We start from the raw sequence: 27,041 nt of genomic DNA, 5'->3' as shown, positions 1-27,041 counted from the left end.
GGAGTCCTTCATCTTCTTGCTTTACATTGTTCGGGTGTAGTCCACACCATTCTTCGTGCTCGTGTGGTGGGCCAAGGGGTGAGCTGATTCGTACTCTTTCTTTGTCTCAAGAAGAATGCTGCATTAAAACAATCCTCAATTGTTAATAAGGGGACCAAGTGTGCCCAAGTGCACTAAAACAAATGTCCCCTTTGCCACTACACCACTACCACCAGCAAGAACAATTTAAAACCAGGCAGGATGTATCCATGCTTTAATGTTGTTTATGCCAAATCTGAATTCAGCTGGGTTTTGTTGGCTGTCTGGGCATGCTGGGAGTTGTAGTTTTGCAACATCTGGAGGTCCAGTTTGGAGACCACTGTATGGTGGTCTGGAAACTGTGACCCTCCAGATGCTACAAAACTACAACTCTAAGCATGCACAGAAAGTCCAGGTTTGCTGGTAGTTGTAGTTCTGCAACATCTGGCCCTCCAGATGGTGCAGAACTACAAGTTCAAGCATGCCTGGAGAGTCTGGTTGGGGCCTAGAGGGCCACAGTTTGGAGACTGCTATACAGTGATCTCTAAACTGTGGCCCTCCAGATGTTGCAAAACTACAATTCCCAGCATGCCCAGAAAGTCAGGAATGTTGGAAGTTGTAGTTTGGCAACATTTGGCCATTCAGATGTTGTCAAACTACAACTCCCAGCATGCCTGGACAGTCTGGGCATGCTGAGAGTTGTAGTTTTGCAGCATCTAGAGGGCCACAGTTTGGAGACCACTATACAGGGATCTCCATACTGTTCCCCTCCAGGCTGTTGCATAACTACAACTCTCAGCATGCCCTTTGGATATTAGTGCATGTCTGGAGTTGTAGTTTTGCAACAGATGGAGGCACACTAATGGGAAAATGTTGAAAACCAGTGTGCATTCAGCTGTTGCAAAACTACATCCCCCAGCATGCATGGTCAGTGCATGCTGGGAGTTGTAGATTTGCAACAGCTGGAGATTTGTGCGCACTCCCCCTCCCTCCCAACGTGAATGCACAGGGTACATTCACATGGGCAGGGGTTAACAGAGTGTTTCCCGCTGCAAGTTTGAAATGCAGCAAATTTTCCGCCACAGCTGAAACTCCCACCGGAAAACTTACTGTAAACCCCTGCCAGTAGAAATGTACCCAAAAAACACTACACTACACAAAATAAAGAGTAAAACACACTCTTATACAGTGACCCAGCCCCCCCCCCCCCCCCCCCAATAAAAGTAAAAAATGTCATGTACTGCACTGTTTCCAAATAGGAGCCTCCAGCTGTTGCAAAATAACTCCCTGCATTGCTGGACAACCATTGACTGTCCAGGCATGCTGGGAGTTTTACAACAGCTGGAGGCCCCCTGTTTGTGAAACATAGTTTTTGGTGGTGGAGGCAAGTGTAATTCTTGCATCTGGGTCCTCCCCTAGGAAAATCCCTATTTAGGCCTTAAAATGCGCATGGCGTTCTCTCACTACGGAGCCCTGTCATATTTCAAGGCAACAGTTTAGGGCCATATGTGGGGTATTTCTATACCCGGGAGAAATTGCGTTACAAATTTGGGGGGGCCTTTTTTTCTTTTACCTCTTATGAAGAGAAAAAGGTTGGGTCTATACCAGCATGTTAGTGTAAAAAAAAATTTTTTTCCACTAACATGCTGGTGTTGCCCCTAACTTTTCATTCTTACAAGAAAAAGGAGAAAAAGACCCCGAAATTTGGAGTACAGAAATACCCCATATGTGGACGCAAAGTGTTCTGCAGGCGCACAACAGGGCTCAGGAGTTGCAACCCTTACTACATTCTGTGAGGGGTACAGTTTCCGAAATGGAGTCATATGTGGGGGGTCCACTGTTCTGGCAGCATGGGGGCTTTGAAAAAGTACATGGCCCCTGACTGGGGCTTCCTAAATGCGACACGACCCCCAAAAACCATTTCAGCAAAATTCGCTCTCCGAAAGCCCATTGTTGCTCCTTCCCTTCTGAGCCTTCTAGTGCGCTCGTAGATCAATTTACATCCACATGTGAGATATTTCCTTACTCGGGAGGAATTGGTTTACAAATTTTGGTGGACTTTTTCCCCTTTTACCCCTTGTAAAAATGAAGAAAATGGGGCTACAATAACATGTTAGTGTAAAAAAAAGGAGATTCTGAACCTTCCCCTCCGCTTTGCTGCTATTCTTGTGAAACACTGTGTTAACAAACTTTCTGAATGTCATTTTAAATACTTTAAGGGGTCCAGTTTTCATAATGGGTTCATTATGGGGCATTTCTAACATAAAGACCCTCAAATTCACATTCACATGGCATTCACCCCCGTGTTCTAAAGGAATTAAGTAATGTAATAGACAGACCCATATTTTTAATATTCAGGGAATCTATAGTAACAGGGCTGTTCCCCAGGACTGGTGCATGGCAAATGTGGTACCAATATTTAAAAAGGGATCAAAAGGTGACCCCGGGAATTATATAGACCTGTTAGTTTAACCTCCGTTGTATGTAAATTGTTAGAGGGTTTTCTAAGGAATGCAGTTCTGGAGTATCTTAATAAAAATAAATGTATCACCCCATATCAGCATGGATTTATGAGGGATCGATCCTGTCAAACTAACCTGATCAGCTTTTATAAGGAGGTGAGCTCCAGACTGTACCAGGGGGAATCGCTGGATGTCATATTTCTGGATTTTTCCCAAAGCATTTGATACGGTGCCACAAAAAAGGTACATAAAATAAGAAGGATGGGGCTGGGGAAGAATGTATGCAAGTGGGTAAGTAATTGGCTCAGTGATAGGAAACAGAGGGTGGTTATTGATGGTACTTATTCTGATTGGGTGACTGTTACTAGTGGGGTACCACAGGGGTCCCTCTTGGGTCCTGTTCTATTTAATATATTTATTAATGACCTTGTAGAGGGATTGAATAGTAAAGTTGCAATCTTTGCAGATGATACTAAACTCTGTAAAGTGGTAAAGACTATAGAGGACAGTGCACTGTTACAAATGGATCTGGATAGGTTGGAGGTTTGGGCTGGGAAGTGGCAGATGAGGTTCAACACTGATAAATGTAAGATAATGCACATGGGGAAGAAAAATCTGGCTGGGATTATGTATTAAATGGGAGTACACTTGGGACGACTGACATGGAAAAGGATTTAGGAGTCTTTAGCTGTAGTCACCAGTGTCGGGCAGCTGCTGCCAAGGCTATAATTAAATCATGGGGTGCATCAATAGGGGCATAGATGCCCACGACAAGGAAATCATTCTACCGCTGTACAAATCACTAGTCAGACCACACATAGAATACCGTGTACAGTACTGGGCACCAGTGTACAAGAAAGATATAGTGAAGCTAGAGAGGGTTCAAAGACGGGCAACCAGAGTAATACGGGGAATGGGAGAACTACAGTACCCAGAAAGATTATCAGAATTAGTGTTATTTAGTTTAGAAAAAAGAAGGCTTAGGGGAGACCTAATAACTATGTATAAATATATCAGGGGGCAGTACAGAGATCTCTCCTGTGATCTATTTATACCCAGGACTGTATATAACAAGGGGGCATCCTTTACATTTAGAGGAAAAAAGGTTTCTACACCAGCACAGATGGGGATTCTTTACTGTAAGAGCAGTGATAATGTGGAATTCTCTGCCTGAGGAGTTGGTCATGGTGAACTCTGTAAAAGAGTTTAAAAGGGGTCTGGATGCATTTTTGGAGAATAATAACATCGCTGGTTATGGATACTAGATTTATAGGGACAGAACGTCGATCCAGGGATTTACGTCTGCTCCAAGCCCCTGATGTTTCACAGCCTCTGATCCCGTGACATCAATCCCCGGCAGTGACAGGAACAATAGATTCTCCTGCCTCCAACTGCAGCTTGAGGAGAGCAAGAATCGGGGGGCGGGTGGAGACGGAATGTTATTACATTGATGATGAGGAGACAGATGACTGTGGTGGCAGGGGGTGTAATGATGAAAAGAAGGACCAGGGGGGGGGAGGGTGTTTTGTAATGATGATGTGGAGGACCGGGGTGGGGGGGGGGTGTAATGGGGTTGTCTAATGATGGTGAGGAGGAGGACCAAAAGGGGGGGGAGGGTTGCTTCTGTAATGAAAATGAGGAGGACCGAGGAGGGGGTTTATGTAATGATGATGAATAAACCGAGGACCATGGGGAGGGGGGTTGGGGGGGATTGTGTTGGTGTAATGATGATTAGGAGAAGGGGGTGGTTGTGTAATGATCATGAGAAGACAGAGGATTGGGAAGTGGGCGCGGTGGGTTGTGGGGGAGGGTGGAGGAGGACCCGGGGGGCAGTTGTGTAATGATGAGGAGGAGACTGAGGATTGGGGGGGGTTGGTGGGATGACGGTGTTAGTGTAATGATAATTAGCAGGAGGGGGGCAGGAGATGTAATGATGATGAAGGAGGACCAGGGAGGGGGGTGTAATGATGATGATGAGGACCGGGGAGGGAGGCAAAGGAGCCTGGAGAGGAGTTAGGGGTCTGGGGGGGGGGGGGGGGTTCAGGGAGCATGAAGAGAACTTACAAATCTAGGAGGGAAGAAAGGGGTGGAACAAAGGAACCGGGAGGAAGATTTATATTATATTCAGCGTACAGCGTATAGCAGGGTCATATTTAGAGGCTACAGTGTGTGACAGTATTTTACTCAGGTGGTTCAGTGTGTACCAGTATTATATTCAGGGGTACAGTGTGAGGCAGAATTCAGAGGGTACAGTGTGTACCAGTATTATATTCAGGGGTACAGTGTGTGGCATTAATATATTTAGAGGGTACAGTGTGTGGCAGTATTATATTCAGGGGGGACAGTGTGTGGTAGTATTAGATTCAGGGGTTCAGTGTTTGGTAGTATTATATTCAAAGGGTACAGCGTGTGGCAGTATTATATTCAGGGATACAATGTATGGCAGTATTATATTCAGGGAGTATAGTGGGTGGCAGTATTATACTCAGGGGGTACAGTGTATGACAGTGTTAAATTCAGGGGGTACGGTGTGTGGCAATAATATATTTAGAGGGTACAATGCGTTGCAGGGTTATATTCAGGGGGTACAGTGGTTGGCAGTATTATATTCAGGGGGGTGCTGGTAATTGCCTCCAGCTGTGTTTTTTTTTACTATTCTACTTAATGAGGTTGCTCTCTGTTATGTGCAATGTATCTATATGGGTTTTATTTAAGTGTTTTATATATATATATATATATATATATATATATATATATATATTCTATATTTTGATATTATTCAACTTTTATCTATTTTATAATGTCCGGTACTGGTTCTGCGGGAGTCCCGGTCCCAGTTACCCAGAAGTGTTTGTAATGACAGTAGTCTTATCAAATGCATGTGTGATAAGAATATTGGATCCTGTGGTTCAGCGCCTGAAGAAGAGTCCCATTTTTCTCCCTGGTTCAGTGATCTCCACTGTCCGGTTCCAGACTACATTTCACCAGTGACCAAATGCTCATATACCAGAGGGACAAGGTGGCTGAGGACCTATTACATTACTATGCGCTCTCAGATGTTATGCTTTGAGCATAGCACATATAGGTAAGGTGCCATTCTTTCCCAACTTTCCTAGTTATTCATTGTCCTCATTGATCTGCACTAGGTGCTCACCTTCTTTTTTTGTCTCTACCTTTCTATTAGGGTTATGTTTAGGGCGTACAGTGGTTGGCAGTATTATATTCAGAGGGTACAGTTAGTAGCAGCATTATATTCAGACGGTAGTGTGGCAGTATTATATTTAGGGGGTACAGTGTGTGGCGATAATATATTTAGAGGGTGCAGTGCGTGGCAGGGTTATATTCAGGGGATCCAGTGGTTGTCAGTATTATCTTCAAGGGATACAGTGGTTGGCAGTATTATATTCAGGGCAGGGGCGGACACAGACAACAGAGGGCCCCTGTGCAAAGAATGTGCCTGGGCCCCCCCCCCCCAAAAAAAAAGTAATATGCCATAAAATTGCACTGCAACTCACATTAATTTGCATTAGATAGGCAGCAGTTCCCCCACATTAGGTAGCATAGATTCCCCACATTAGGTGGCATAGTTTCCCCACATTATGTAGCATATATTCCCCACATTAGGTAGCATTGCATAGTTTCCCCACATTAGGTAGCGTAGCATAGATTCCCTACATTAGGTAGCGTAGCCCCACATTAGGTAGCGTAGCATAGCATATATTCCCCACATTAGGTAGCATGGCATAGATTCCCCACATTAGGTAGCGTAGCATATATTCCCCACATTAGGTAGTGTAGCAAAGATTCCCCACATTAGGTAGCATAGCATATATTCCCCACATTAGGTAGCATAGATTCCCCACATTAGGTAGCATAGCATATATTCCCCACATTAGGTAGCATAGATTCCCCACATTAGGTAGCATAGCATATATTCCCCACATTAGGTAGCATAGATTCCCCACATAAGGTAGCGCAGCATAACCCCAACAAACAAACACACACACACTCTCACTCACCCACACACTCTTACCTGGCCTGCACTACTTACATTTGCCCATGGGGACTTCCTGGCAGAGGTGCGTGCTATAAGTGACATCATCGCACGCTCTGCGCTGGACGTCAGCGTCCAGGTGCTTGCGATGACGTCACTCACTGCACGCACCTCAGCCAGGAAGTCCCCATGGGCAGATGTAAGTAGCAGTTTAGTGACTGGGCAAGACTGGTTTCCCTGTCATATGTGCACTGGCAGGGCTGCCATCAGAAATTTCGGGGCCCCTTACACAACTCAAGGCCTGAGACCCCCACCGATCACCTCGGTTGAAGTGGTTCTCCAGCTGTTGGAAAGCTAAAACTCCCATCATGTCTGGAGAGCCTCAGGCAATGGGAGTTGTAGTTTTGTAACAGCTGAAGAGACACAGATTGGACACAGTTTTACCCATCATCACTGCAGAACTTACAAGTGACTACAGCTCTGATGGGACAGTCATAAGAACACACAATGATGTCAGTGACCTGAGTGACGTCTTCTTTTCTTCTTCATCTCGTCCAGAGACCAGGTCTTCCCCCAGCTCCATCTTCTCTGCAGAGTCTGACATCCAGACATCATTGGCTCCTCACTGTCAGCAGATCCTCATCCTCTGCATGAAGACAGTAATCATTATAACCTTGCCAGAAAGTGTAACCTAAATAAAATACTGCCCCACACTGTACCCTGAATATAATACTGCTATACACTGTACCCACTAAATATAATCCTGCCACACACTGTACCCTGAATATAATCCTGCCACACACTGTACCCTGAATATAATCCTGCCACACACTGTACCCTGAATATAATACTGCCACACACTGTACCATGAATAGCATACTGCCATACACTGTACCCACTAAATATAATACTGCTATTCACTGTACCCACTAAATATAATACTGCCCCACACAGTACCCTAAATAAAATACTGTCACACACTGTACCCTAAATAAAATACTGCCCCACACTGTACCCTAAATATAATATTGCCAGACACTGTACCCTGAATACAATACTGCTGTACACTGTACCCACTAAATATAATACTGCTATACACTGTATCCACTAAATATAATCCTGCTACACACTGTAACCTGAATATAATACTGCCACACACTGTGCCCACTAAATATAATCCTGCCACACACCGTACCCTGAATATAATAATGCTATACACTGTAACCTGAGTATAATACTGCTATACACTGTACCCACTAAATATAATCCTGCCACACACTGTACCCTGAATATAATACTGCTATACACTGTACCCTGAATATAATAATACTATACACTGTACCCTGAATATAATACTGCTACACACTGTGCCCACTAAATATAATCCTGCCACACACCGTACCCTGAATATAATAATGCTATACACTGTAACCTGAGTATAATACTGCTATACACTGTACCCACTAAATATAATCCTGCCACACACTGTACCCTGAATATAATACTGCTATACACTGTACCCACTAAATATAATCCTGCCACACACTATACCCACTAAATATAATACCTCTTATCCTCTGTGTCCTCATCACCACCCCCGCACCTCTCCTCATCACTACTATAACCCCCCCCCCCGCACCTCTCCTCATCACTACTATAACCCCCCCACACACCTCTCCTCATCACTACTATAACCCCCCCACACACCTCTCCTCATCACTACTATAACCCCCCACACACCTCTCCTCATCACTACTATAACCCCCGCACCTCTCCTCATCACTACTATAACCCCCGCACCTCTCCTCATCACTATTATAATGCCCCCTGCATCTCTCACCACCCCCATAACACCCCCCTGCACCTCTCTTCACCCCCATAACACCCTCCTGCACCTCTTATCACCCCCATAACCCCCCCTGCACCTCTCATCACCCCATAACACCCCCCCTCTCATCACCCCCATAACACCCCCTGCATCTCTCATCACTCCCATAACACCCCCTGCATCTCTCATCACTCCCATAACACCCTCTGCATCTCTCATCACCCCCATAACCCCCCCCTGCATCTCTCATCACCCCCATAACCCCCCTGCACCTCTCATCACCCCCATAACCCCCCCTGCATCTCTCATCACCCCCATAACCCCCCTGCACCTCTCATCACCCCCATAACCCCCCTGCATCTCTCATCACCCCCATAACACCCCCTGCATCTCTCATCACTCCCATAACACCCCCTGCATCTCTCATCACCCCCATAACCCCCCCTGCATCTCTCATCACCCCCATAACCCCCCTGCACCTCTCATCACCCCCATAACCTCCCCATGCACCTTTCATCCCCCCATAACACCCCCTGCACCTCTCATCCCCCCCATAACACCCCCCTGCACCTCTCATCCCCCCCATAACACCCCCCTGCACCTCTCATTACCCCCATAACACCCCCCTGCACCTCTCATTACCCCCATAACCCCCTGCACCTCTCATCACCCCCATAACCTCCCCATGCACCTTTCATCCCCCCATAACACCCCCCTGCACCTCTCATCCCCCCATAACACCCCCTGCACCTCTCATTACCCCCATAACCCCCCCCCCCTCTCATCACCCCTATAACACCCCAAGCAAAAGTTCCCCTGCACCTCTCATCACCATTGTAGTCTGCAAACAACATAGCCCCCATCCACCCCCCCCCCCCCCCCCGTTCACTTACCCTGCCGGGGTTCGGTGCAGCTGCTGCTCCTGTCAGAGTGTCACTGCACGGGGAGGATCCGTCGGGAGGCTGCTGGACTGGAGATCGCGCCGGGACAGGTCAGGTGACTGGAGTAGACGTGCGTGCCTGCGCGGGGCACGTTGACTACCATCGGCCCCTGGCCTGTCCGGCCCTGCCGTACTTCTTAAGGGGCCCGCGCCCTAGAAAGGGCGGGCCTCATAGTCCTGCGGGCCCCCCAGACTATGAGGCCCGGTCATAGTTCTGACGGGTACCCAGCCAGGAGTCAGTGAGTGACAGTCGCAGTCACTCACTGACTAGCCGGAAAAAAAAAAGTACAGGGACGTCCGGGCCTCCCTGAAGCTCCGGGCCCCATACAAGTGTATGGGTTTACCCCCTGATGGCGGCCCTGTCCACTGGGTCCGATGGTAGGACCGGCCCAGCGTGTGAGGGCGGGCCCCCGCACACGCTGGGCCCCTGTGCAGCTGAACCGGCTGCACAGGCGATATGTCCGCCCCTGATTCAGGGGGTACAGTGGTTGGCAATCTTATATTCAGGGGGGTAGAGGATTTGAGAGAAATATAATCTTCATACAGAGGACGTCAGACTCTGCAGAGAAGATAGAGCTGGAAGAAGTCCAGACGTCTGGACCAGATAAAGAAGAAAAGGAAAGATGACAGAGAAGACATCACTCAGGTCACTGATATCGTTGTATATTCTCCTGACTGTCCCATAAAAGCTGTAGTAACTTTTAAGTTCTCTATTTATGATGGGTGTTGCTGTACCCCAATCTGTGTCTCTCCAGCTGTTGCAAAACTACAACTCCCATAATATCTGAGGCTCTCTAAGCATGATGGGAGTTGTAGCTTTGCAACAGCTGGATAGCCACTTGAACTGAGGTGATTGGTGGGGGTCTCATTGGTCAGACCCTCACCATAAAAATGGGCTGCTTATTTTAGATTGCCTGGGCCTATTTCTGGTCCCAGTCTGGCCCTGCCTGTAAGTCACTTATATCACTGTATATTCTCCTGACTGTGTCTCATTAGTGCTGTAGTCACTGATATCTTTGTGCGACTGAGGTCGAGTAAGGGAGTCATCAGGGATTGGGGAAGCAGGTCGTCGGGGGAGGGGGGGGGGGGGGTTGCCAGGACAATTTTTCGTATCGGGGCCCTGTAGTTTCTAGCTACGCCCCTGGTTCAGTGCTATGCTATAGCATAACATTAATGAGTTATATCAACAATCTACATGTACATCCTTCTATGCTTCCCAATGTCAATAATCTTACACGTCTTTTAAAATATATGTCAAAATGATCTCTTTGCACTTATTCAGAACACAATTTTGCCTCACCAGGTTTCTGTTTGGATGCTTTAGTGGCACTGAAGTTTGACAATGTTGCCTCCTTCTTTTCCTCAGTGGACTCCTTGGTTTTTTTTTTCACCACCTTTTCTTCATTGTTTTCGCCTTTTTTCTTTTTTAATTTTTTTGTAACTGTAAAGTAAAAAGTTGAAAGAAATATAAAGCTAAAGAATGCAATAATTTTCTTTTCAATATTATACAAATTGTGATTGAGATTCTTATCCATTGTCATCATTGCTTTTTCCCAATTTTTTTTTTCTAGGTCAGTAAATAATGGCCTTCATTTGTTTTTCTATCAATTTTTTTATTAGCAGCTTATAAAAAATTCACTCCACATACTATAAAACTTATTTTTATTCTCAATAAAAGAATGATACTCTGCAAGCACCATTGTAGCAAGCTATTGTAATGCTATTTTTTTTATTAGCATTTTAGCCTACTGTAAGAACCACCAAGTTTTCCGTATATACTCGAGTATAAGCCGAGTTTTTCAGCACGATTTTTCGTGCTGAAAACACCCCCCTCGGCTTATACTCGAGTGAACTCCCCCACCCGCAGTGGTCTTCAACCTGCGGACCTCCAGAGGTTTCAAAACTACAACTCCCAGCAAGCCCGGGCAGCCATCGGCTGTCCGGGCTTGCTGGGAGTTGTAGTTTTGAAACCTCCGGAGGTCCGCAGGTTGAAGACCACTGCGGCCTTCAACATCATCCAGCCCCCTCTCACCCCCTTTAGTTCTGAGTACTCACCTCCGCTCGGCGCTGGTCCGGTCCTGCAGGACTGTCCGGAGAGGAGGTGGTCCGGTGGGATAGTGGTTCCGGGCTGCTATCTTCACCGGGGAGGCCTCTTCTAAGCGCTTCGGGCCCGGCCTCAGAATAGTCACGTTGCCGTGACAACGACGCAGAGGTGCGTCATTTGCGTCATTGTCAAGGCAACGCATCTATTCCGGGCCGGAAGCGCGGAGAAGAGGCGCCCTCGGTGAAGATAGCAGCCCGGACCACCTCCTCACCGGACCACCTCCTCACCGGACAGTCCTGCAGGACCGGACCAGCGCCGAGCGGAGGTGAGTACTCAGAACTAAAGGGGGTGAGAGGGGGGCTGGATGATGTTGAAGGCCGCAGTGGTCTTCAACCTGCGGACCTCCGGAGGTTTCAAAACTACAACTCCCAGCAAGCCCGGACAGCCGATGGCTGCCCGGGCTTGCTGGGAGTTGTAGTTTTGAAACCTCTGGAGGTCCGCAGGTTGAAGACCACTGAGGGCGAATGATGAGAAGAGGATGATGAAGGGGGGGTGTGGGGATGATGAAGGGGGGTGGGGATGATTACAAGGGGATGATGAAGGGGGGATGTGTGGGATGATAAGGGGATGATGAAGGGGGGATGTGCGGGATGATAAGGGGATGATGAAGGGGGGATGTGTGGGATGATAAGGGGATGATGAAGGGGGGATGTGTGGGATGATAAGGGGATGATGAAGGGGGGATGTGCGGGATGATAAGGGGATGATGAAGGGGGGATGTGCGGGATGATAAGGGGATGATGAAGGGGGGATGTGCGGGATGATAAGGGGATGATGAAGGGGGGATGTGTGGGATGATGACAAGGGGATGATGATGAGGATGTTAATGACGGGTCTGGATGATGACAGGGGGGGATGAGGTATTTCCCACCCTAGGCTTATACTCGAGTTAATAACTTTTCCTGGGATTTTGGGTTGAAATTAGGGGTCTCGGCTTATACTCGGGTCGGCTTATACTCGAGTATATACGGTATATAGTCAATTTGTTGTAATCCAAGGGGCAATCCAAGCAGGCAGTCTGGGTGCTATCACGCCCAAAACATCCCGATATCATAATGATGTAATGAAAAATAAAAACCTGCCCAACTTTTTACAGGTCATGAATTTAGATTACGCCGGGTGTCAGTCCGGAGACCCGCTGTAAAACGTGAGTTATAGCCAGGTGAAGTATGTGGCAGTGTGCTTTACTTCCTGGCCAATTGCCCAGATTCTAATGATGCTTTTTTTTTTATAGTCCGTGTGCTTCACACAGCTTTAGCTCAGATCTTCGAACTGCAACCCCGTACTATCTAAACTATTGACATGTTTGGACGACATGTCAATAGTTTATAAAAATGATAGTGTGATGTCCCAGTACAGGACATGGTCCTGTACTACCCTTAGACTCTGTCAGGTTGAGTCCCTCAGCGACCTTGGAGCTCCCCTGCAAGGTCTCCCCCTATTGTTTCATAATGTTGTGTATATCACTTTAATGCCTAAACAGCATCTTTACATATAGGTAGTGCAGAGGACCTGTGGGAGGTCTCAAGGACCTGTGTAATTCTGTCACATGTTATGTTATGCAGTCACATGATTTGTTGTCACATGTTCTCCCAGAGAGCACCAGCTTAACCTATGACCCGCAGCTTGACCAATGGTCTTTAGTCCAGCCCCCCACTATATAAAGAGGCGGCTACCTTACTGAGCACAGCAACTACCAGAGATCTCAGTGCAAGTGATCAGCATCTGGAAGACCCCAAAAGCTACAGTCATTCCAGTAAGTCTTAAGTCTATGTCTGCTTTCACTACAAGTAGTAGGGTCCTGCATATAGTCAAGTCAAGTCCAGTCTGAAGTCAAATTAATTACAAGTATATTGTTCCAGCAAGCTGCAAGGTCCTTCTGGGTCATGGCCACCTCTCTGGGAAATCTGGCTGTGAAGATAATTACATCTGTATTATACTCCGTAAAGCCTCCGCTTGACCATAACTGGTTGTGGACTCTCATTTCACTACTAGTAACTGGGATAGCAGAGAATCCAGACATGTGGTGTTCCGGAACCCTAAAACCACACTGGCATCATGAACACAAGGAGTTAACCACATCTTGCCCTCAGGGTTTACACAATCTGATCCCACCACTGACACCGCTACACAGTTGGTCCCGCCATACCACCGTGGGTCACCACAATCTTGGCGTCAAGAACAGGATCCCGGTGTGTGCCTTAACCACTCAGCCACCCAGTCAAATCAAGTCAGGCCAGCCATTAACAGTATGCAGGTATGTGCCGAAGCCAAGTTTCCGCAAGTCCTACCCCCTAAGTCTGAACTGTGTCTAATTGAAAATTGCATACCTTTGCAAAAAAGTGTGCGCCAGCAAAGTGTCCAGGACTGTGTCATTGAAATAAGTTTGTGTGCTGGCACTGAAGAAATAGTGGGGGAGGTGAAAATTAAAGTATTGTCTGTGGTGAAGAAATCTGCAAAAGTTGGATTTACAATGTGCAAGATTAGAACAGAAGCCATGTTGCGCGCCAAAATATCTGTTGTACCTGCAAGCGTTAAAGATGTGCTGGAAAAGCGCGCCATAGGTTCCCGCCAGAACCAGCGTCCCGCCCCTGGGTGTGGAAACAATGCTGTGGTGTCCAGACCAAAATGGTCCACCCCTTGTTGCCGGGAGGGGGGGGGAGATGAAGAGAATGCACTGCTTAGAGTCACTTCCGGTCCCAAAGAGTAGATTTCTCTACTCCCTCCTCCTCCAGCCCTGAGCCAGTACCCCAGGCCCCAGAGCCTATAGCATGTTCGCAGTCATCACAGCCATCAGTACGTCCACCATCACCACGGCTCCCTAAGTGGCTGTTCGGCGATGAGCCGAGTCTTATCAGATACATGCGGGAGCATCTACTTCCCTTGCCCGGGAAGTCTATACCCTCAGTCCCTCCAGACCAATCCGAAAAGGCCAAAAGAGTTGCCAAAGTGGCAGCTGGATCAAGGAACTGAGGGTCCAGAAGCTGCAGAGATACGGGCCGAAGCTGCTTCCATTCGAAGAAAGACAGCAGCAGCAGGACACGAAGCAGCTAGAGGTACTGTACAACTGCCGACTGGAGCAACCCCAAGAGGGTGAGCCATCCCTCAGGTGCCGACGCGCTACAGTGATTAAATTTGACCGTGTCCGGGGATTCGGCACCATCATGGATTGTCACCATGAAGATGTTCTCCTTGCCAACAGGAGAGCTGTACAGAGAGAATATCTCCCCCCAGAAAAACACTCTCTAAAGAGTGGGGAGATTATTGAATACACCCCAGTGAAAAGCTTGCGAGGGGAATGGGCAGCTGCTATCACCAGACCAGTAAACCCTACTCAAATCCCATTTGCCTATTTCCCCTCTAAAGATTGGGACTCAGATTCCTTTTGGCTCCTCCCTCCAAGTGCTAAAGGAGCAGTCGTCCGGGAGGAGTATCTTGATCCACCAGCAATGGATCCCAAGTACCAAAGTCACTCAAGTCGACGTTCCAGTACAGATGTGCCCAGGCCTACTCCTATAAGCGAGGAGGTTTGGCCTGACCACCGAGCACCAACTCATGTACCCAGGCCTACTCCAGCTGTCAAGGAGGTTTGGCCTAACCAATGGTGTTGCGGTTCTAGGGTGATAATCCTGTCTGCAGCTCCACTTATTGTGGAAAATCCTGCTGACTACACCAATTGTGATTTTAGAATTAGAGTAAAACAAACATGCCCCTCCCCCGACCATGCGCTTTCTTTGTTAGTCCCCAAAATGGCCACCAACTATATGAAACAGAAAGTTCAGGCTAAATTTATAGGTCCTAAATATGTTTGTAAAACACCCAGAAACACTGATTAAGTTTTGTACAACTATGAAATAATTGTACAAGGTATTTTGGCAGAAATGTCTTGTACCAACTGTGTATACCCACCAAATTAACAATCACTCGGTAACCAGCAAAGTTGATAACATTTAATAAAACATTCATTAGCTAAACCAAATAAGACATACATACAAGCATTAAGACAATAGTACATTCTCTATGTTTAGCAAACTAGCATAAATCTACCCAAGTGATACATGAATATTTAGTGTAGAAATGGCACAATCAATATACTTATCCATCCCAGGCTAAAGAACAGGAGATGCTCCCTTCTTCAAGGAAGATCAAAAGGAAAAGAGACAGAGGGCCATATGGTTTTCAGTTAAATCTCCTAATGCCCCACCCCTTTGGCCTAGTGTCTGCCTGCTCTCCTCACATGATGTGGAAAAACAGGTTCTTTAGCCCCGCCTACTGTGGCTGTATGTGAAACTAAACTTGAGAGTGCGGGGGCAGGGAAATTTATACTAAATGGAATATAATGGATGTAAAAACACACCATTTCAATATCCATAACAAATGGGTACCCACGAAAGTGCCTGGGCCTACTCCTGCAGTGGCGGAGGTTTAGCCTGAAGAGCAGGCACCAACTAGTTATCCCTCTGTGGTGCAAGCCAGTGCAGTGCAGGTGGTGGTTACTGTCAACCCCACCATCACCAATTCCAACCTGCCCCATGTGTCCTGGGATACCCATGTGGACCTCATGCAAGGGGCCCAGTCTCGCAACCCTAGGTACATCTCACAGCCTAGAACCCCACCTGGTAGGGGAGACTGGGAAAGAAAAAAGGTTGTTTAAGTAACTTGTGTACAGAAAATAACCAGACTTGGTTGCAAGACTGACTGTCGTGCAGTAGCACATTTTGTTGTTTCAGGTTCCTGCAAGGGTTCAAGATTTGTGCCTGACAAGACTGTGTCAAGAAAAGGTCTTCTGTTGCAACCAACCTTAGTAAGTAATGTGCCCAACATCAGCAGAGAGACTCCTTGATGTAGGAGATTCTATTAAGCTGCATTCCAGTCTTCTCAGGATGGGGACCCTGAGTTGATTGAACCATGAACTCCTTATGTACATGGACAACTGAGCAGTTCATGAACTCTGAAGTAATATATTTTGGTTCATTATTGTGGTCCTAATGTGACGGTCCTATATCAATGTCAAATAAAATGTATAAAGTTATTGTACACTAAAAGTCAATGGGGGAGATTTATCAAAACCTATCCAGAGGAAAAGTTGCTGAGTTGCCAATAGCAACCAATCAGATTGCTTCTTTCATTTTTAAAGAGGCCTGTGAAAATTAAAGAAGCAATCTGATTGGTTGCTATTGTGGTGTCCCGGTACCGTATTGCATCCAGTACCTAGTGTAGAGGTCTCCAAAGTCAGAGTGACTACGTTCAGGTAGGGTTTCTCAGGTGGGACAGCCCCTAGTCGCCTCTCCTTAAGTTAAACTTGTATGTTAATAAATGTATTATGTATGTATTAGTAATTCTATCTATATTATATAGGACTGTATAGTACTTACCTTGTTCAGCGTCGCAGGACCTTCAGTCATGTGACCAAGTTAGTAACCTCTATGGTATGTTGTAGGACCTTAGGAGGTCCTTGGGTCACGTGATACCCAGCATTCTCTGTAATGGTGATTGACATCCATATGGACCAATTAGCTTTAGTCCAGCCCCTGCCCATATAAGGGAGCTGCGTCCAATTATCGCTCTCTTGGGTTGCTGCTCTTGTGGATGCCGGACTAACAGGACGGTGTACTACGCAACTTTCAACGACACACTAGGCCTCAAAACCTACGGCCTCACAGAACCAAAAATCGTGAGTCTTATACTAATTCCTGCTAATACTAGCCTAACTACTGGAACACAACTAATTCTCTAAAGCCAGTGGAGCAGCACAATAGTCTAGAGACTCTTAAAGCTAAACTCCCAACCATTGTCAATCTCCAAAAGGAAGCTGTATTGATGAGAGACTGTTATGTTGTTGAAGTATACAGAAAAACTTCAGTAAAGTTAACGCTGTTTGCAGAAGCTTTCCGGTTGTGGACAATCCATTATTACTATCTACTTAAACTCAGTATCATCTACCTCCCTATCGTTCATGAGAAGGGCGGCGGTAGGAAAAGCTTTATTGAGGAGCCCTCACCCTGGCGTCACGAATAGCAAGGGTTAACAAACACCCTTAATTACCTGCACAGCTACACTCCCCATACCCTACACCCCCCAAGCTACCACACTATGGGCAACTCAGCAATTTTTTCTCTAGGCAGGTCTTGATAAAACTCCCCCAATGTGTCCAGTCATTTCTGATGTCGGTTTATCTCCTTACAGGGGTTTTTCATTATACGGTCGGGAGGAGCACATGTCACCAGCATCTTGTACATGTATAAAATAGTGTGTATAGTACACTACAGTACACATAGTCGTGTACACAATGAATGTACACATAGTTATATATACACAAGTCAAGTATACCTCAGTCACATACAGTAGTACTGTATCACTCACATTACACATTCTACTAACAGTCATATGTCAAATGTGTATAATGTCATATGTTCTTGTGTTCGTGCGCAGGATACTTTCCTGGCTAGAAAGTACTCCTGAAACGAACCTAAAGCACATAGTCAATAAAAGTTAATGTGAATGTCAAAATGTTATATGTATTCAGAGTCTAGCATAAAAATGTCTAGAGAAAACTAAAAATAGTGTTCTGGGGAGATGTGCTTTTATGCCAAGGGACCCCAGTAGCCAAGGCATTGGGCAGAGAGCCTCCGGCAACCCAATCTGCCAATGTGTAATTCATAGTCATAAGCCTAGTCATGTATACGATGTCTAGTGCATAGTCAAAATGTCATGTTATGTCTAGTAAACTGTTATGTAAGTCAGTAAGTGCATAGTCAAAGGTCCTTACCAGTAAAGAAAACTTGTATGTACTAGTTATATATCATTGTTTATCCAGTTCAACCACAAGTCAGAGCATGTATGGACTCTTACAAAGACTCTAATGTTATTCGTTATTTCAGCAGATTGAAATAGACGTTTGTGCAAAAATGCCTCAGGACTGCATCTGGCCCCACAGCCACTTCGTTTCTCAACACTGACAGAACTTACGTCGAGGACGACATGTTAAGTAGGGGGGTTTGTGATGTCCAAGTACAGGACATGTGTTAAGTAGGGGGGTTTGTGATGTCCCAGTACAGGACATGTGTATATCACTTTAATGCCTAGACAGTATCTTTATGTATAGGTAGTGCAGAGGACCTGTAGGAGGTCACAAGGACCTATGTAAGTCTGTCACATATTATGTTATGCAGTCACATGATTTGTTTTCACATGTTCTCCCAGAGAGCACCAGCTTAACCTATGACCTGCAGTTTGACCAATGGGCTTTAGTCCAGCCCCCCACTATATAAAGGGGTGGCCATTACAATTCACTCTCTTAGCTCTTACCACCTGCTACCTTACTGAGCACAGCAACTACCAGAGATCTCAGTGCAAGTGATCAGCATCTGGAAGACCCCAAAAGCTACAGTCATTCCAGTAAGTCTTAAAGGCGTACTCCAGCGCTAAGACATCTTATCCCCTGTCCAAAGGATAGGGGATAAGATGCCTGATCTGGGGGGGGGGGTCCCGCCGCTGGGGACCCCTGTGATCTTGCACGCCGCACCCCATTAGAATCAGCCCCCGGAGCGTGCTCACTCCAGGTCTGATTACTGGCGATAACGGGGACCGAGCATAGTGACATCACGGCTCCACCCCCGTGTGACATCACGCTCCGCCCCCTCAATGCAATCCTATGGAGTGGGCGTGGCAGCTGTCATGCCCCCTCCCATAGGCCTGCATTGAGGGGGCGGATCGCCAGTAATCAGAACCGGAGCGAGCACGCTCCGGGGGCTGATTCTAACGAGGTGCGGCGTGCAAGATCACGGTGGTCCCCGCGATCAGGTATCTTATCCCCTATCATTTGAATAGGGGATAAGATGTCTTAACGCCGGAGTACCCCTTTAATTCTATGTCTGCTGTCACTACAAGTAGTAGGGTCCTGCATATAGTCAAGTCCAGTCTCAAGTCAAATAAATTACAAGTATATTGTTCCAGCAAGCTGCGAGGTCCTTCTGAGTCCTGGCCACATCTTTGGGAAATCTGGCCTTAGCTCTGAAGATAATTCCATCTGTTTTATACTCAGTAAAGCCTCCGTTTTACCATAACTGGTTGTGGACCCCCATTTCACTACTAGTAACTGGGAAAGCGGAGAATCCGGGCGTGTGGTGTTTCAGAACCCTAAAACCCACACTGGAGTCACCAACAATAGGGGTTAACAACATCTTGCCCTCGGGGTTAACACCAGCTGATCCCACCACTCACACCGCTACACCCGTGATCCCGCCATACCACCGTGGGTCACCACAACAGTAATGCTTTATTTTCAATCAAGTTTACTGTAGCCTCCATGTGTCCAAGCTAGATAGACTTTATATTAATATCATACATAGTTTTAGGTAAACTCCTCTGTTACTATGTTTTTTGATATTTTATAGTATTTTGTTTCTAGTTTTCAGATTACTTTCTTACCTTGAGATTGTGGCTCACAATCTGTAACATCTTCTTTTTTTGCCTTTGACTTCTTGCTTTCTCTTTGATTCTTTGACTCATTTGCTTCTAGTTTCTGCTTTGTAGTCTATTTTGAAATCAAAGCATTGTCAGAAACACTGTATATAAGTTATTTATGTACTGATGAAGTAAGTCAGTGTGTTTTTTAAAGATTGTTGGCCAGAGGATGCCATGCAGAAAAAAAAAACCAAAACTATTCAATCGTTTTCATCTCACTAGAAGCAAGTTTTTAACTTCCCCTCCCCTTCCGCCGTGAAGATTTGTGGACACGGGAAAGCAGTAGGGCTAGCACAAACACCCAATTAAAGGGGTTATCCAGGAATAGAAGAACAGAGATAATTTCTTTCAAAAACCATGCCCTATCTGTCTCCAGGTTGGGTGTGGTTCTGCAGCTCAGTTTCATTGAAATGAATGGAGCCAAGTTGTAATACCCCACCCAACCTGGAGACAGACAGGGCACGGTTTTTGAAAGATAATAGCGTTGTTTTTCTATTCCTGGATAACCCCTTTAAGAGATCACACAGAGGAAGGAGTTTCTCCAGCTTTAAAGACAATATTGGAGGCAATTAACAAATGTAATATGTCCATTATAAGAGACAACCTTACAAATATTAATGTTATTGCAAAGAGATGAAAGGAAGAGTATCAACACTGGAAGACAATATGTCAAGTGTTAAAATGGAAATGAAAAAAGTGACATCTGCCATCAGTATGACATCAGTATCTGGAGCAAAAATTATTGATTTAGATGATTGCTCCAGAGGCAACTTGGTTTGATTGGTTTCCCTGATGGGGTTGAGGGAAAAGATCCAATAAATTTTGTGCAGGACTGGTTGGTAACAGTAATAGGGCAACCAAGTTTATCTGAGGTGTTCCTTGTTGAGAGGGCTCATAGGGTCCTGTTACACCTGCTGCACCCAGGGAGCAATCCAAGACAATAATAGTGAAAGTATTAAATGCTAGAGACCTGGACATTATTTTGAGAGTGTCAAGGGAACAAAATAGTGTGATGCATAATAATAACAACACAATATCCATATTTCCTGATTATGCATTGGAAACACAGAAGAAACACATTCCATCTAAAAATAAAAATAAAAGGTTATATCAGAATGGCGTGAAATTCTCTATTTTGTTCCCTGCAGGAATCTGAACCATGTATAATTGCATATTACATTTTTTTAGTTTGCCCGGAGGAGAAGATGAGTTGGATGGATAGTCAGGGTCTAAAGAATGTGGTAGAAAATGGCTAAATGGTCATATCCAAAAGCTTTTCATATGTTATTACTGATGAAAATTCAAGACCTTTTGTAATGTGGTTGCTTAAAATGTTTTGAATACTTAATAAAGAAATTGCCTCCTGAAAATCCCACCACTAGGGGTCCCAATACCTATTGAGACACTAACCAATCCTGCAGCAGCATCCGCCTGTCCATGAGTTATGAACAAGAGCTGACTCATGGACAAGGCTGCATGAGCAGACACACAAATCACCTCCCACCACCCTTCCCCTGAGAGGATTTCTAACACTGTGAGCTATTGAAAAGCAGTATTTTTATAATAAATATAGGTGATAGAGACATAAAAATGTACCTGGTCAGGATTAGGTACTGAGTAACATCATTTTTTTTTTTTTGTGCTATCTGATAGGTACACTTTCAGGAGGAGGCCGAAAAGTGAGTAAATGCTAGGAAAGAGGCTTGCTTGAAATAGAGCCAGTCAAAAAGGGGAGAGAGGGTGAGGTAGAGGGTGGTGGGTTAAGTATTAGATTTACATGGTGTAAGTTTTTGTCTGTGAATACTGCTCCCCGTTATGATGATGCTAATGACTTGAGGGACTTCAGATGAGTACACAAATAATTGTTTGAAATGTATGAGGATTATGGGAAAATAATGGGATTATAGGATTACTGGAAATGCACCTAACATGTGAAACCTCACATTTAATAAGGACAAATCAACGGTTGCATTACTTCCATACATTTCATACTTCATACTAGGGGAGTCATGATACTAATTCACAAGAAATGAATTCTATCAAAAATCACCAAACTCAAATGAGATATAGCTAATTAGATGAATCTTTAATAGAGTACATAAATGTTAGAACATAATTAAAAAAAATGGGGGGGGGGGGGGGAGTATTCAGCAGCAATCAGGAAAAAAGGTGCAAGAGGCCATAACAATACAATATGCACTTCACCATATATTACTGTGTACTAATGTGCATGGATATGTGAAGTCCTCCGCTCGATCCCCCTTACCGCTGCTCCAGTGCTCCGACCAGAGAGGTGGCGTTCCTCTCCACGTGCAGCAAACAAACAATAGAAGAGGTCCGGCACAATGGTAGCAGGTAAAATCCGGTGCTTTATTCAACATGCAGAATAGCATATGGTACAGGAGACAATAGCCTACGCGTTTCGGGCTGTTGAGCCCTTAGTCATGAGAAGTGGTGTGATCAGCTTTATTAGCAGGGGAGAGGGGTATAGGAGAGGTACGAAGGCAAAACCTCCTAGCCATCCATAAATACCCTGCTGTCCCCTGACCTGGAAGTTTAAAAGAAAACACGCTTGTCACTACCAGTACAGAGACCTGCTGATGTACTCACATGTAATGGACCCGCACTACCCCTATGCTGTTTCGCAATCTCACTTCATCAGGGAGTGTCTAGATGTGGGTTTGGGTATGTTATTTTTGTTGGTGTTCGACCAATCAGAAATGTAAAAGAGTAATTGGATCACAATACCTGTGAAGATAGATTATGTGTGCGATATGCGCGTATCCCGGAAGTCCCGACTGTTCCGGATCCGTCTGCACGTGCGTGTGTAATGACGTGTGTGCACACGTCATCCCGCAATAGCGGGCACAGGCGCAGATTAAGCCAGCCAGCGTAGACGGAGGTGCATGCACAATGCAACATTTGCATCGCGCATGAAGCCGCCAGCTTGGTTGGAGGAAATATGCGCAAGCGCATAGAGGCCCATTGAAGTGATAAAGTGCAGGGACTTTCACAGCCCCGAATATGGGTATGTTACCAATTTGTTCTATATAGGGCCCTGACATGTAAACATAAGAACATTTGGACAAGACAAAAAAATAATAAAAAATAAAGAATGAACAATATAATGATATTAAAGTGCCATTGACAGTGAAGAAAAATGAAAAGAGTGAACACATGGTGAGACACACATGGGAGTAAAATAATATAAAAAAACATTGAAATAATTCAGAGTGCATTAAAAGAATTGAACAAAAATTGTAAATGATGAATATCAGAAAAGCTAAGTGAAGTGAATTAATGTAATAATCCTGATCATATATGTGCAGTATGCATGCAAAAAAGCATAATAAGGTGCAATGTGCAATTTATAACCTTGCATGGATCAAAAATTTGAAAAAGTGCTATGTGCAGAGTTGAGCCTTGTGTAAAATTTGATAAATAAAAACATATATTATTTGTACTCGGGGCTGCAAGACTCGGGGTTGCAACGTTGCATACCTACCTGTATTAATTAACATAACTTTAGTAAAGCGGTCAGAGGTGTGCCATTAACCGCGCACGAGGGCACGCCTATAGTGGGCATACCCTATGGATGAATAAATGAATAAATAAGTGAATAAATAACGGAGGGATGGGTGGGTTTCCAAAAATCACGTGTGCTCTGCCCTAAGGCAGAAGGGCCATTATATACCCATCACTCACCGCCCTAACTCCTATAACCCCGCCTAGAGGCAGAGGTGGTGATGGTTACTCATGCCCCTCGTACAAATACTGCCCTTTAGAGGCTTAACACTTGTACTCTGGGCTGCAAGACTCGTACTCGGGGTTGCAACGTTGCATACCTACCTGTATTAATTAACATAACTTTTGTAAAGCGGTCAGAGGTGTGCCCTTAACCGCGCTCGAGGGCACGCCCATAGTGGGCAAAATGATCAATCATAGAAATAATAGCAATGACAATTATCGTATTTGTACTCGGGGCTGCAAGACTCGTACTCAGGGTTGCAAAGTTGCATACCTACCTGTATTAATTAACATAACTTTAGTAAAACAGTCAGAGGTGTGCCATTAACCACGCTCGTGGGCACACCTATAGAGGGGAAAATCATCAAAAATAGAAATAATAACAGACAATATCGTATTTATACCACACACGCTAGCCACCTCAACCCTCATGTCCCCTGCTTAACCATATTTCGTAAGACAACATTGCAGCTGCCAACTGGTGACCATATGAGCTAATACCTGGTACTGAGAAGATAAATGCTAGCCTGACAACCAGGCCTATTTCTGCAGCTGGTGACGTCGTGATGCATGTTCACCTGTGGACTAAACTCGTGCAGATCTGTTACCTGAAGACATCATCTATATACATATATAGATGCCCTCGGTCGCCAGATGTACCTACCCACTCTTACAGAAAAGTGTCAGTAACAGTAAACAAAGTGTCAGTAACAGTAAGTCTGGAAACAATCCCATATGTCATAAATGTATTGTTCTGAAGGCGTGTCAGTAACAATAACCTGCACTGAGCATCCCCTGCGGATGTGGCAGGCAAAAAGTAAACAACCACCTATGTCTCGAAATGTTCTTGCTCTGAAAAAGGGTCAGTAAACAAGGACCTGAGTGATGCCTCCCCCTGCAGACGTGGCAGGCGTAACGGGAAAACGATCACCTGTGTGTCTTGGTGATATTGTTGTGAGAAGACATGACAGTAACAATAACCTGCATTGCCTGAATGCAAGAACGCAAAAACATTAATATTCACAGGCCTATGTTACCACATAGCTCGAAAATACCACTGTGCCTACCAACAATTTGCTAACATATGAAACAAATGCTGCTCCCATGAAACCTAACCGGGACCGAGACCTTGAGAAACCGAGTAGGGTTATTATGATACTGCAACACCTGAGAAACCAACATGATGCCAAAGTGGCAGCCTACTGTAAGTCATAGACCAAACGTATGAGAAGCGTGACTAATGTTCTAACATCCTAATGAGTTGATGACTGAATGCATTGTTGATTCCCTGTAGTATCGACTGTATAGTAACAGTGCAATCGTAAGCCACGCATGTAGATAAGATACACAGCAGTGGTAACAGCATCCATGGTATATACACAGCAGCACCAATCTGCGGCTTACCTCCAAAGCTAACACCATCAGGATGCATCCAACCTAAAAACATCACATACCATTAGACTCCCACCACCTAAGTGTCCAGACGTTATTGCTCTGAAGGCGTGTCAGTAACGAATAACTGTTAAACTCCCACCTGACTTCGAATCAGGTACCGTGGGGATACAAGCACCAAAATGTCGAAATATAATTACTCTGAAGACGTGTCAGTAGTATTAATTGAGCCACTCATGTCCCAACCTGAAAAACGTGTCAGGTACTGTGGGGATAGCAGACCCTATATGTCGAGGTATTAATGTACTGAAAACGTGTCAGTAACAATAACTATTAACTCCCACCTGAAAGCAAAAAGGTACCGTGGGGACACAGGCCCTATATGTTGAGGTATTATTGCTCTGAAGACATTACAATAGCAATAACTGAGCACAACGTATCCCACCTGAAAAACGTGTCAGGTACGGTGGAGATATAACCTAAATGTTGAGGTATTATTGAGCACCAATCTGCGGCTTACCTCCAAAGCTAACACCACCAGGATGCATCCAACCTAAAAACATCACATACCATTAGACTCCCACCACCTAAGTGTCCAGACGTTATTGCTCTGAAGGCATGTCAGTAATGAATAACTGTTAAACACCCACCTGACTGCGAATCAGGTACCGTGGGGATACAAGCACAAAAATGTTGAGAAATTATTACTATTACACTCGCATCCCAACCTGAAAAAGTGTCAGGTACTGTGGAGATAGCACACCCTATATGTCGAAGTATTATTGTACTGAAAACGTGTCAGTAACAATAACTATAAAACTCCCACCTGAAATCATAAAGGTACCGTGGGGACACAGGCCCTATATGTTGAGGTATTTTGCTCTGAAGATGCGTCAATAGCAATAACTGAGCAAAACGTATCCCACCTGAAAACGTGTCCGGCACTGTGGAGATATAACCTAAATGTTGAGGTATTATTGTTCAGAAAACGTGTCAGTAACGATAATTATGAGATTTCGTCTCTCACCTGAAAACGTGTGAGGTACTGTGAGAAATGCTACTTGCGTCGACTTAATGAAAAGACTATTACTAGAGTGCATGAACGACTATTATGAGCGTGTGTGACTGACTACTATGCTCGCATATGCCTTAGTTGATTAATCTGAGAGCATGTACATGAATTGATTAATATGACAGCACATGACATGACTTATTAATAGGTGTATGCATGAAAAATAACTACTATGGGAGCTTATACTTTATGTGACAACTATGATAGCATAAGAATGACTATCCTGAGAGCGTATACATGAAATGACTATTATGAGAGCATAAGAATGACTACTATGAGAGTGTATACATGAATGACTGTTATGAAAGCGTATACATGAAGTGTCAATTATGAAGGTGTAAGAATGGTTACTATGAGAGTGTAAACCTGAAATGACTGCTATGCGCGCGAATACATATGTGAAAACTATGAGCAAATGCGTGAAATGACTACTCTGAGCGTATACGTGATGAGATTGTTAAGCGAGCGTGAGGATGTTTACTAGGAGAGTTTGCATGGAATGACTACTCTGAGAGTGTATACCGTATTTATCGTGGTATACCACGCACCGGCCTATAACACGCACCCTCATTTTACCAAGGATATTTGGGTCAAAAAAAATTTTTGACCCAAATATCCATGGTAAAATGAGGGTGCGTGTGTGCGCGTGTATACCCCGATACACCCCCAGGAAAGGCAGGGGGAGAGAGGCCGTCGCTGCCGGCTTCTCTCCCCCTGCCTTTCCTGGGGTCTAGAGCCCTGCTGCCGGCCCTTCCCTCCCCCTGGCTATCGGCGCCGCTGCCCGTTCTGTCCCCCCGACTATCGGTGTCAGGGGGAGAGAAGGGGCAGCGGCACCCATTGCCGGCGCCGCTGCCCCGTTGCCTCCCCCCATCCCCGGTTGGATAATTACCTGTTGCCGGGGTCGGGTCCGCGCTGCTTCAAGCCTCCGGTGTGCGTCCCCTGCGTCGTTGCTATGCACTGCACGGCGCGGCGCACTGATGTCATGCGCCGCCCCGTGCAGCGCATAGCAATGACGAAG

The 27,041-nt window shown here is 45.4% G+C and overlaps 1 protein-coding gene across 3 annotated transcripts in view; it reads right to left on the bottom strand.

Annotated features, from left to right (window-relative positions):
* Positions 1 to 27,041, bottom strand: part of LOC130356318 (tubby-related protein 1-like) — a 218,649-nt gene that overhangs the window by 127,559 nt on the left and 64,049 nt on the right. For all 3 annotated transcript variants that reach the window (XM_056557640.1, XM_056557641.1, XM_056557642.1), the window contains exons 2-3: positions 19,777 to 19,882; positions 10,543 to 10,683 (exon numbers count right to left, since the gene is read on the bottom strand). In XM_056557640.1, the coding sequence (XP_056413615.1) occupies positions 10,543 to 10,683; positions 19,777 to 19,882 (247 nt within the window). The remainder of the gene's footprint in view (positions 1 to 10,542; positions 10,684 to 19,776; positions 19,883 to 27,041) is intronic.

Source organism: Hyla sarda, chromosome 2, assembly GCF_029499605.1.
Source record: "Hyla sarda isolate aHylSar1 chromosome 2, aHylSar1.hap1, whole genome shotgun sequence".
NCBI lineage: Eukaryota > Metazoa > Chordata > Amphibia > Anura > Hylidae > Hyla > Hyla sarda.
This window is presented reverse-complemented; position numbering and strand designations above follow the sequence as displayed.